The sequence below is a fragment of the Macrobrachium nipponense genome, chromosome 18, assembly GCF_015104395.2.
Source record: "Macrobrachium nipponense isolate FS-2020 chromosome 18, ASM1510439v2, whole genome shotgun sequence".
NCBI lineage: Eukaryota > Metazoa > Arthropoda > Malacostraca > Decapoda > Palaemonidae > Macrobrachium > Macrobrachium nipponense.
The window spans coordinates 39,129,735-39,142,809 of NC_087211.1; the positions used below are offsets into that span (position 1 = coordinate 39,129,735).

At 41.3% G+C, this 13,075-nt stretch overlaps 1 protein-coding gene across 3 annotated transcripts in view; it reads right to left on the bottom strand.

Annotated features, from left to right (window-relative positions):
• Positions 1-13,075, bottom strand: part of LOC135196987 (integrator complex subunit 14-like) — a 102,978-nt gene that overhangs the window by 26,800 nt on the left and 63,103 nt on the right. For all 3 annotated transcript variants that reach the window (XM_064223868.1, XM_064223867.1, XM_064223866.1), the window contains exon 6: positions 9,981-10,091. In XM_064223868.1, coding sequence (XP_064079938.1) covers positions 9,981-10,091 — 111 coding nt within the window. The remainder of the gene's footprint in view (positions 1-9,980; positions 10,092-13,075) is intronic.

Here is a 13,075-nt window from a genome sequence, read left to right on the forward strand (position 1 = left end):
GTACTTCCCCCCAAGCAACTTTCTGCACCTCCTTTCATTTTGACTGCTTAACAGTTATAGCCTTTTTGACCCCACAGCTAACAGCCAATCATTACCCATCCCCGCACATGCCCCACCTGCCCGAAGCCTACTCGGTACCATAATCATATCCTGGATCAGACCCTTCCCTGATTTTTAGCAATTTTTAAATGTCACCACCTTTCAACTCCTTTACACTCCTTCCCATTGGGGCTGAACTTGGACTGAAAGGGCTTTGGGAGTGTCACTATTCATCTCATCAACCTTGAAAAGTACAGATTAGACACAAATATCTGTCATTTTCTATTACTATTTTTACATGTCAACCCCTTCCCCAATTCGGGATGAACTTGGACTTAGCGGACATCAGGAGTGTCACTATTCATTTCAACAAATGCAAAAACTGTTGGATTAGAAACTAATATCTGTCATTTTCAGTTGTTTTTGCACTACTCGTCCTACCCCTTACCACCCCCTTCCAATCAGGACTGAACTTGAAGGGCATCAGTGGTGTCACTATTAATTTCAGCGACTCTAAAACTATGGATTTTTCTATGTTTTGGCATTTCCATGAAACAACTTGAAAGCGTGAAAAATTTCAATCATAGTTGCTTATGTATCCCTTTAACGCCGAAGGGGTATAATAAAAATCGTCTCCCGTATGCCGAGGGGGTCTCGGAGTGAGCGCCGAAGTGGAAAAAATATTTTTGTCAAAAAATCACTGCACGCTTACTTTTCAAGATTAAGAGATCATTTTGGCTCCTTTTTTTGTCAATGCCTGAAGTTTAGTATGCAACCATCAGAAATGAAAAAAAATATCATGATCATATATATAAATAATGCGATATATGATAGCGCAAAAACAAAATTTCATATATAATTGTATTCAAATCACGCTGTGAGCAAAATGGTTAAAGCTAATGAGTTAATTTTTTTTTCGTTGTATTGTACACTAAATTGTGATCATTTTGGTATATAACACATTGTAAAACGATCAAAGCAACACAGAGAAAATATTATCACATAATGATGCATGAATTTTTAACGTGCGGACGTAAAAAAATGTTTTTTCAAAAATTCACCATAAATCTAAATATTGTTCTAGAGAGTTCCAATTTGTTTCAAAATGAAGATAAATGATTGAATATTACTATACTGTAAGAGTTTTAACTTACAATTGCAGTTTTTGACCATTTCGGACGAGTTAAATTTGACCGAATGTCGATTTTTTGTATATATTTTTATTTATATGCAAATATTTCAAAAACGAGAAAAGCTACAACCTTCAATTAATTTTTTTTGTATTCTACATGAAATTTCACACATTTTCATATATAAAACTCTATGAAACGCCTAATATGAAACGGAGCAAATATTACGAGAATGCGACGTACGCATTTCAGAGATTTGTGGCGGAGAATCCGCGGACGGAGGGAAGGAAAGTTTTTTTTTTTTTAATTCACCATAAACCTAAATATTGTCCTAGAGACTTCCAATTTGTTTCAAAATGAAGATAAATGACTGAATATTACTAGACTATTAGAGTTTTAGCTTACAATTGCGTTTTTTGACCATTTCGGTAGAGTCAAAGTTGACCGAACGTGGTTTTATTCTATTTATCGTGATTTATATGCAAATATTTCGAAAATGAGAAAAGCTACAACCTTCAATTATTTTTAGTTTGATTCTACATGAAATTGTGCACATTTTCATATATAAAACTTTATGTAACGGCTAATTCAAAATGGTGCAAACATTACGACAATCGAACGAAAAAATTTCTGATTTTTTTCGGAAGAGTTACCACGCAGACGTAAGGAAAAATGTTATTGTCATGATACAATAAAGTTTTATGCATACTTACCTGAAAGATATATACTTAGCTATAGACTCCGTCGTCCCCGATAGAAATTCGAATTTCGCGGCACACTCTACAGGTAGGTCAGGTGATCTACCGCCCCGCCGCTGGTGGCGGGAATAGGAATCATTCCCGTTTTCTAAGACAGATTTTCTCTTCCACCTGTCTCCTGAGGGGAGGTCGGGTGAGCCATACACCGTATATATCTGCCAGGTAAGTATGCATAAAACTTTATTGTATCATGACAATAACATTTTTATGCATTCAACTTACCTGTCAGATATATACTTAGCTGATTGGCACCTTTGGCGGAGGGTAAGAGACAGCTAATTTACTGAAATAGACAGGAAACAACATATGTTGTAGGTAATAAAATTAAAAAACCTTGATTCCTACCTGTGTTAGCGAAAGACTTCATGGCTACTGCCTAGGAGCCTGTATCGCTTCAAGAGCCTCAGCGAGGTAGTGACCTCATGCTAAGAGTTCTTGATGGTCTGTTATAGGGGTCTTACCCACTTACGCTTCAGAACCTTAGGATCTTTGTCAATGGGGTCCTATCCACTAACATGACAAAACACCTTGCCTATTGGCATGATCATAGAGCACGACACTAATCCCGATCACCTGATCCTGACAGGGGTTAGTACTAAGATTGAAAGGAGTCATCCCCGAACATCCTTTCAAGCAACCCACAACTCAACAACAATATTAAAAATAATTATTAAAAACATAAAAACAAAATTAAGGATCAGCATCTGCTCCATTTCCCAGCATAGTATCCGCTGATACATAAGGTCCAAGAGAAAAACATTTATCATATGTTACTCTAACATCCTTTAAATAGTGGGATGCAAATACTGAATTGCACCTCCAATAAGTTGCTGCTAAAATGTTTCTCATGGACATATTTTTTGTAAAAGAAAGGGAAGTTGCCACAGCCCGGACTTCGTGAGCTTTTACTCTCAGCAGCTTTAAAGAGTTCTCTTGGCAATTCCTGTGAGCTTCGGTAATCACATTTCTGACAAAGAACGCCAGTGCGTTCTTTGACATAGGTCTCTTGGGGTTTCTTACCGAACACCAAAGACTTTGTCGACATCCCTGAAGCTGTGTCTTCTTTTTTAAATAGAATTTTAAGGTCCTGACTGGGCAAAGGGACCGATCCAACTCTCTACCTACCAGAGAAGAGAGTCCCTTGACTTCAAAACTTCTAGGCCAAGGTTTAGAAGGGTTTTCATTCTTTGCTAGGAATAGATCCTGGAAAGAAATGACAGCCGAGTCTTTTTTAAATCCCACCCGAGAGTCCAAAGCATGCAATTCACTGATCCTCTTAGCAGTTGCGAGAGCCAACAGGAATATGCCTTTACTAGTAAGATCTCTGAATGAGATTTTATCTAGAGGCTCGAACCTGTCCGAAATCAAGAATTTTAGGACTACGTCAAGGTTCCAACTCGGGGGAATAGAAGATCTCAATTTCTTAGTCTCGAAAGACCTGATGAGATCATGAAGATCCTTATTATTTTCAAGATTCAGCCCTCTGTTTCTAAAAACAGCTGAGAGCATGCTCTTATATCCCTTGATAGTGGATACGGCCAATTTGGACTCTTCTCTTAAGAAGAGGAGAAAATCCGCGATTTCGGTTACAGAGGTATTGGAAGAGGACAGCTTCTTCGACCTACACCATCTACGGAAAACTTCCCACTTCGATTGGTAGACCCGCAAGGTAGAGGCTCTGCGGGCTCTAGCAATTGCAGTTGCCACTTTCTTTGAAAAGCCTCTCGCTCTGACCAGTCTTTCGATAGTCGAAAGGCAGTCAGGGAGAGACTTTGGATGTTTTTGTGGAACCTCTCGAAGTGGGGTTGTCCTGTTTGGTAGAGATCTGGGGAAGTCCACCGTCCATTCCAGTACCTCTGTGAACCAGATTCGGGAAGGCCAGAAGGGAGCAATTAGAGTTAGTCTCGTTCCCTCCGTCTCGTTCCCTCCGATGCCACAAATTTTCTTAGTACTTCCCCCAGCAATTTGAATGGGGGAAAGGCGTAGGCGTCTATGCCTGACCAATCCATGAGGAAAGCATCGATCGCCGTGGCTCTGGGATCTTCTTCTAGCGAGCAGAAGTTGTCTATCTTCCTGGAGAGGAACGTGGCAAACAGGTCGATCTGGGGTCTTCCCCAGAGGGACCACATTTGTCTGCAGACTTCTGAGTGGAGCATCCACTCTGTCGGGAGTACCTGGTTCTTTCTGCTCAACCTGTCTGCCCTTAGGTTTTTTACTCCTTGAACAAACCTTGTCCGCAGAATAATGCCCCGTTCCTCTGTCCAGGTTAATAGATCTCTCGCTATTTCGTTCAGTGAGAAAGAGTGAGTGCCCCCTTGATTCCGGATGTAAGCCAGAGCTGTGGTATTGTCGGAATTGACTTGAACTACCACTCCTCTGACTTCCGCTTCGAAGTATTCCAGGGCTAGATGAATCGCCAGGAGTCCCTTCACATTGATGTGCAGTGTAGTCTGTTGTTTGGTCCAGGTACCTGCCACCTCCTTTGGACCCAGTGTTGCTCCCCAACCTGTTTCCGAGGCATCGGAAAACAACACTCGGTGAGGGTTCCGAATCAAGAGGGACACCCCTTCGTTCTTTGTTAATGGGGTTAACCACCACTTCAGGTCAGATTTTATCCCCTGTTGAATGGGAAAACAGTCTGACAAGTCTCCTGTCTTTTGACTCCACATTTGTTTGAGATAAAATTGCAGAGGTCTGAGATTTAATCTCCCTAGGGAAATGAACTGCTCTAACGAGGAAAGGGTGCCCAGCAGACTGAGCCATTCCCTCACTGAGGTCCGTTCTTTCCCTAAGAAGTTCGAGATTTTTTCTAAGCCTCGAGCAATTCTCTCTTGAGATGGAAAAGCCCGAAAACCCCGAGAATCCATCTGTATCCCCAGATAGACTATGTTCTGTCTGGGGATCAATTGTGATTTCTCGAGGTTCACAAGTAGTCCCAGAGATTTTGTCAAATCCAAAGTCTTCTCCAAGTCCTTCAAGCACTGAAGTTCCGATTTTGCTCTTATTAGCCAATCGTCCAGATAAAGGGATATATTTACCCCTTCTAGATGTAGCCATCTCGCAACATTCATCATTAGCCTCGTGAATACTTGAGGGGCCGTAGACAGGCCGAAGCATAGGGCTCTGAATTGGAATACTTTTCCCTGCATCATGAATCGGAGATATTTCTTCGATGATGGATGCAGGGGGACATGAAAGTAAGCATCTTGTAGATCTAAGGAGACCATCCAATCTCCTGGACGAAGAGCCGCAAGAACCGATTTTGATGTTTCCATAGAGAACTTTGTGTTCTCTACAAATCGGTTCAATGCGCTCACATCCAGGACAGGTCTCCACCCTCCCGAGGATTTCGGAACCAGAAAAAGACGGTTGTAGAATCCTCGGGAATGCGGATCCCGAACCACTTCGATGGCCTCCTTTTGCAACATCTGTTCTACAAGTTGCAATAATGCTTCTTTCTTGGCAGGGTCCCTGTATTGGGCTGACAGTTCCCTCGGGTTCGTTGTCAAGGGAGGCCTGTCTCGAAAGGGGATCATATATCCCTTCGTTACCACTGAAAGGGACCATATTTCTGCCTGTCTCAGAGTCCATTCTTTGGAAAATTTCCGAAGTCTGGCTCCTACCGGTGCTTGAAGGACTGGTGTTTCATTTTGCTTTCTTGATAGGTCTGAATGAAGACCTACCTCTCTTCTGTACTCCTCTCTTCTTAAAGGAGGGTCTGGCAGAGGAGCTCCCTCGAAAGGGCTGTTGAGGAGTACGATTCTCTCTCTTCACAGGAACCGAAGCCCTTGATTTCTTTGCAGATTGGGCCAAGAGATCTGGAGTGGCCTTTTCTGTCAAAGAATGAGAAATGTTCTTAACTAGTTGTGCAGGAAACAATTGGTCCGAAAGAGGAGCATAAAGAAGAGATGACCTCTGAATGGGAGTAACTGCTTTCGTCAGAAAGGAGCTAAATAAGACTCTCTTCTTCAGAATTCCAGTTCCAAACAGCGAGGCCACCTCTCCTGATCCATCTTGAACTGCTTTGTCCATGCAGGACAGTACGCTATAAAGGACTTCTGGGCTAAGAGATTCATTCTCTTGAGTCTTCTGGGCCAACACCCCAAGGGACCAGTCTAAGAAGTTAAAAACTTCTAAGACATTAAACAATCCCTTGAGGAGATGGTCCATCTCAGAAGTCCCCCATGTGATTTTTGCAGATGACAAGGCTTGTCTCCTTGACGAATCCACCAGATTCGAAAAATCTGCTTCGGCAGTGGTAGGGAGAGCTAGACCCAGTGATTCGCCCGTCTCGTACCAAATTCCCTTCTTTCCTGATAGTTTGGAAGGAGGGCAGGCAAAGACTGTCTTCCCCGCCTTCTCCTTGGATTTAAACCAATTTCCTACGAATCGGAGAGCCTTATTCATAGAAATGGTTGGCTTCATTTTAACGAAGGATGATGGCTTCGAGACCTTCGTACTTGTAAATAAAGACCTCGGAGAAGGAGGAGCAGTAGGGCTTAAAGAGTCTCCAAACTCTTGAAGTAAGAGGGCTGCCAGCGTCTTGTAATCTGACAAGCCTGGAGCCGAGTGGTCTTCCGAGTCCAAAACTTCTTCCAAATCCAACTCCATTTCCGAAGAGGATTGTTTATTTTCAATAGGAGACGGGTCTCTTGCAACATCTGCTCCACTCTCACAAGAACGACGACCGCCTGTGCGGCAACTTGCGTCCCTACGAGAGATAGGTTGATCCTGCAACACGACCTTATCCTTCTCCTGGCAAGAGCGACGGCCGCCTGTGCAGCACCTTTCTCTCCTGTCAGAGGAAGGATGTCCTCTCCTATCGCTTTCCCCGGAATCACCCATATCCTGACAAGGGCTACGGCCGCCTGTGCGGCACCTAGATTCCCTGTCAGGTAAAGGTTTATCCTTCCGAAAGCTAGACAAACCCTCCTGGCTTACTTGTCTTTTGGAAGAAGTCCGTCTCTTGGTTGTCACTTGTGGCTCATTGCGCCAGGTTGGCGCTCGTGGCTCCTTGCACCAGGCTGGCGCTTCTGGCGCATTTTGGCAGGGTGGCGCTTCTGGCGCATTGCGCCACGTTGGCGCTTCTGGCGCATCTGGCGCTTCTGGCGCTTCTGGCTCTTCTGACTCGTATGAAGCTTCTAGCGCATCTGGCGCCTCTGGCGCATTGCACCAGGTTGGCGCTTTTGGCGCATTCTTTTCTTCTTTCCTTCCCTTCGTTCTCTTTATCGGAAGGAAAGAGTCCTTTTTTCTGGGAGTCTCCTTCGTGAAAACTCCTACTAAAGCGGAAAGCTGCTCCTGTACATTTAGGAGAATTTTCGCAGCCGCATTCTCTTTCTCCTTTCCTGATTTAGGTGAGGGAGGTCTAGAAGAGGAAGGAGACTCCGATTTACGTTTAGGAATTAATTTTCTTTTCTTCCTTTCACATGGAGATCCATCGGAGAAAAGTTCAGGGCTTGAATTCAAAGTTGGAGCCTTCCAACTCCTCTTTAAGGGGTGTGACAGTTCATCAGAGCTCCAGCCCCTTACATTAGGTGAAGAATCTGACGACGAAAAACACTTTTTTAGGATGCTTTTTCGGTAGCGATCCTTGGCAGTTCGGGTCGTCACAGAATCTGCCGAGGGGACGCCTGATCGGTGGGGATTCTCCATAACCTCCGTAAGGCTTTTGACATTCCTTCTCCTCTGGGCCTGTGAGCTTGGAAGAGGTCTAGGCCTGGGAGCGAGATGGAGCCGATCAGACGCACCCTCCACTGCACTAGGGACACTTAAATCACTCTCACTGTGCTTACCTAGTAACATCAGCATATTACGTTCCATCCTTTGTAGTGCAGCTTTAAGATCTGCAATTTCCATTGCTGGATTTGCAGTCTTAGTACCAGAGGAAGAAGATACAGGTTTAGGGTTAGGTGTTATTTTAATAGACTCGTTAGAACGAGACCTACTTACGCTTCTGGAGGAAGCCTTCCTAGCCCTATCCATATCTAATTTCCTTAAATAGGAATTTAAATTCTTCCATTCTTCCTCATTCAAACCTGCACATTCATCACAGGTGTTAGATATTGAACATTCATTCATTCTACACCCCTTACAAACTGTGTGAGGATCTACCGAAGCTTTCGGTAGCCTCACCATGCATCCCTCATTTACAAACTGTCTTCTAACCGTAAAGCTAGAATCCGACATTATGAGAAATATCCAAAAACCAAGTCCAAATAACAGTCCACAAAAGAGTATGCCAAACCAAAGATCCAATACGTCACCAAAATAACCGGCTTAGAAGATCAATTGCGATGAAAAAATACGAAAATCAAATCAGGAGTAACAACAACAATGTTGCTGTCACGGCCGATAGAGAAAATCTGTCTTAGAAAACGGGAATGATTCCTATTCCCGCCACCAGCGGCAGGGCGGTAGATCACCTGACCTACCTGTAGAGTGTGCCGCGAAATTCGAATTTCTATCGGGGACGACGGAGTCTATAGCTAAGTATATATCTGACAGGTAAGTTGAATGCATAAATTTTTTTTTTTTCATAAATTCACAATAAATCAAAATATTGTGCTAGAGACTTCCAATTTGTTGCAAAATGAAGGTAAATGATTGAATATTACTAGAATATAAGAGTTTTAGCTTACAATTCCATTTTTTGACCATTTCAGTAGAGTCAAAGTTGACCAAAGGTTGAAATTTTGGCACTTACCGTTATTTATATGAAAATATTTCAAAACTGATAAAAGCTACAACCATGGGTTGTTTTTAGTTGTATTTTGCATGAAATTGCGCACATTTCCATATATAAAACTTTATGTAACGGCTAATTTAAAATGGTGCAAACATCAGGACAATCGCACAAATTTATGATTTTTTCGGAAGAGTTACCGCACGGACGTAAGGAAAAAGTTTTTCCCATAAATTCACCATAAATCGAAATATCGTGCTAGAGACTTCCAATTTGTTGCAAAATGAAGGTAAATGATTGAATATTACTATAATATAAGAGTTTTAGCTTACAATTGCGTTTTTTGACTATTTCGGTAGAGTCAAAGTTGACCGAAGGTTGAAATTTTGGCACTTATTGTTATTTATATAAAAATATTTCAAAACTGATAAAAGCTACAATCATGAGTATATTTTTGTTGTATTATACATAAAATTGCGCACGTTTTCATATATAATACTCCATGTAACAGCTAATTTAAAATGGTGCAAAAATTATGTCAAAGTGACAAAATAATTTCTGAGATGTGTCACTGATACTTTTTAGTGTGATAAGAAAGAAATTCGCGCTTGCCCGCCTGCCTAACGATTGTAAACAAAACAACGCCTTGATCCATGAGTTCCCAGCATCCCCCAAGGCACATGATTCAAAAGTTTTTGCCTGGTATGCCTATAAGTATTTTTCTGAGAATTTAAAAAAAAACTTTTTTTATCGACGTACCATACGTCCAATTGGCACCCGACAGACAATTTATGTCAACGTTTAATATGTCCAATTGGCGTTAAAGGGGTATTTCAGTTTTGGTGATAAATGTGAAATAACTGATCCATAGAGAGTGTCACTAGCATCAAGAAAAACTTACAACCACTTACAGTTTTCAGAATCATCATTACTGATAATCCTAATGTACAGAAATGCAATCTAAAACATATATGACAAAAATTTCAATGCATAAAAGTCAAAGTTGGCCAAGGCAAACAAGGGATTATTTTATAAAATACTAAACACAGTTTACTTGTTACTTCAATCTTCTGAGTCTAGGATAAAACAACCTCCATATAAGGCACAAGAAGGAAAGCATACCTCTTATTAGTAACAAGAAAAGATGAACATGTATGGTTTTAATGAGCTTAACTGGGCACACATATACTGCAACATGTAAAGATAAGTCAATGTTTAGAACAGCAAGCAATTCACAAGCACAAAAGTACACACAAGTCCCCCATTATAATTAACCATTACTTTAAAATCTAGCTTCATGAATATGATCAAAAAATTTAAGAAGGAAAAAGATGAATTAGAAACCAAATTACCTTGTAAAAAGATTCTTACCTGTGGTGGTGGCGATAAAGTAACAGGGGCAGACAGTTTACCACAATGAAGAGTCCCAGAATAAGATGAAAAGTTAGTCTTTATCAACTGTTCAAACATCTCAGACACAGACTGAGGGAGACAAAAGAAAAGGAATTAGAAACCAAAAACTATAAATTCAAAAGTATCTAGTGTCCCTTGGCATGCAAACCTAGGGTGAAAGCTTCAATTCCATTATAATATTAGAAAGTTTAGACCATACCACTTAATTAACTGAAATGGCTAAATGGAACCAACTGCAGTGATCTGGCATTTGGCACACAACAATATAGGATCATTGGGAAAGTAAGTTGAATTACCTGTAGAGAGGACATCAGTACACTGACTGACTGCAATAACTATCTAGCATCACAATTACCAAAGTCAATGACTGATGGTGTGTAGGGCAAGGAATGAATGAGGTTTGTACCAATGAAATTATATGCTATGCTGCCACCTAAAGCTCTAGGGAGGATATACAGTATCCATGTACCAAATAAAACATATTTGCAACATCTTATGAGCAAAAGCAAGCAAATATTATTTTAATCCAAGTGGATCCTCAATCTCAAAGGCAAGAGTGAAAATGCTAACAACTTGCTCATTAACAACTTCAAGTGACCTATTACAAATTATACCTTTATATTTACCTTCTCAAAATTTGGTATTGTAATAAGTTGTAGCATGTGTATAAATATAGTATTTTCATAATAAAACAAAGTTTTATTACTACTTACCCAGTAATTACATTGCTGTAGTTTCTACGTAGAAGGCAGCTTGAATTGCAAAATTTGAGATAATACTCTTCTTACATCAAGTAGGCGACTAGGCTCCACCGACTTTCTGGGAAGGAGAGGAACTTCATGAAAAGAACTCAATTTGTTTCACCCCCAAAACATGTCCATGTGAGGGGAGAAGGGTGGGCTCTACTTGCAATTACTGGGTAAGTACTAATAAAACTTCATTTTAATATGTTAAATATCATTTTTATTAGAGTAACTTACTTGGTAATTACATTGCTGTATCCCACATTGATGGGTCATGGAGATTTATGGACATAATGTTAGTAATAAAATACATTAAATATCCATTTTTCATGAAAGCATCAATAAATGCTCATTGTTCCTTACCTGGAGATAGAGCACCTGAATTCAAGTAGGTACTGCCTCTGAGAGCTCTTCTCGACCCGTAGTGGTGCAACGGTATGGCTATAAGACACCTCTACAGACACAATAACTCTCCAGCTGAGGAATATTCCATTCACTCGGAAAATTTTGAAACAAGTTAAACACCAATTCAAAATTCCAACCAGTTACAGGGATTAAAAACTAGCTCCTGCCCAAGGTTCAACTTTATGAAAACAATATCCAAATATAATACCTAGTCATCAAAAACAAAATTCCATCACCTCATTTAAAAAACAAGTAGAGACTCCTGAAATAAACCAAAGTTTCTAGGAGCTGTACTCAGGAGGACTATAGTATGTGTCCCTTACACTTCGTCCACCACTATCGTACCAGCTACTGACAAGGGTCCCAAAGTTTTACAATTGTCATAAGCAGTTTCAACGTCTTTTAAATAATGCATCGCAAACCCAGACTTACACCTCCACTAAGTTGTTTGCAGGATAGAAGCCAGAGACGAAGTTATGCTTGAAGGCTAAGGAGGTCGCCATTACTCTTACTTCATGAGCCTTCACTTTCAAGTTAGGATAAGAATCCTCTCCGATCTGTAAATATGACTCCTAAATAAGATCTCCTTAGAAGAAAGAGAGAGCATTCTTTGATAAAGGTCTGGACAGGGTTCTTCACTGAGCGCCAAAAGTTGCTCATCGGGCCCCTGATCTTGTCAGTCCTGTGGAGATAATACCTAAGGCCTCTCACAGGACAGCGCTCTCTCATCTTCTGTGCCTACCATATCTGACAAATTGCCATGGTCTTGAAGGTAATTTGTTTTTTGCAGAAACCCTAACATAAGTGAGCACACCGCATCTCCCTGTGAAAACCCACCCTTTTGTCCAAGGCATGGAGTTCGCTAATCATCTTAGCTGTCACAAGAGCCATGAGGAACAGAGTCTTCCTGGTTAAGTCTCATGGAAGTTGAGTGAAGACGTTCAAACTGTGGTCATGAAATCCACTTAAAGACTATGTCTAGACTCCAGTAAACTGTCTGTTCTGTCCTGGGTTAAGAGGAGTCGAAAGACTTCATGGGGTCTGAAATGTCCTGATTTGACATAATGTCTAGGCTTCTGTGGCAAAAGACGGAACTCAGCATCAATCTAGAGCCCCTAATTGTTGACGATGACAGACAACTAGATGATCTTAGATTCATGAGGAAATCTGGTGTATCTGAATCAGTGTCATTTTAGAAGAGATGTTATTTCTTCTGCACCAAAGTCTAAAGATGGAATACTTTGCCTGGTATACTTTGCTAGAAGATTGTCGTCTGCTACTGGCAACAGCTTGAGACACTGACTTTGAAAATCTCTTCCATTGAAGGAATTATGACAGTCGAAAACCTGTCAGGGCCAGAGTAGACAGGTTTTGGCAAAACCCCCTGAAGTGGGGCTGTCTGGGAAGCTTTGGAATTGTGGGAAGAAGTCTTGAGTAGTCTACTAATAGGGCTAGTAGATCTGCAAGCCATTCTTTTTGCAGCCAATAGGGAGCTAATAGTCATCCTGACATGCTCAGAGCATCCCTTATCATGCTGAACGGGAGAGCGTCTGTCGCCCAAGCTCTAGGATCTGGAAAAGGGGAGCAGAACAGAGGAAGGCAGTGATTTCTGAATGTGGTAAATAGATAGATCCAGAAACAGTCCCCCCACACAACTTCCACAGGCCTTTGCATACTTGAAGGTCCAAAGTCCACTCTGCTGGAAGGACCTGATGGTTTCGACCCAGTCCATCCGCCAATACATTTAATTTCCCCGAAATAAAATGGGTAACTAACCTTGTCCCATTCTGATCTGACCAAAGAAGAAGAGCTCTTGCCATTTCAAAGACATAGAAAGAGTGCATTACCCCTTGTAAACTTATATCACTAGTGGCATGGTTTTGCCAAAATGCACCACTATCACTT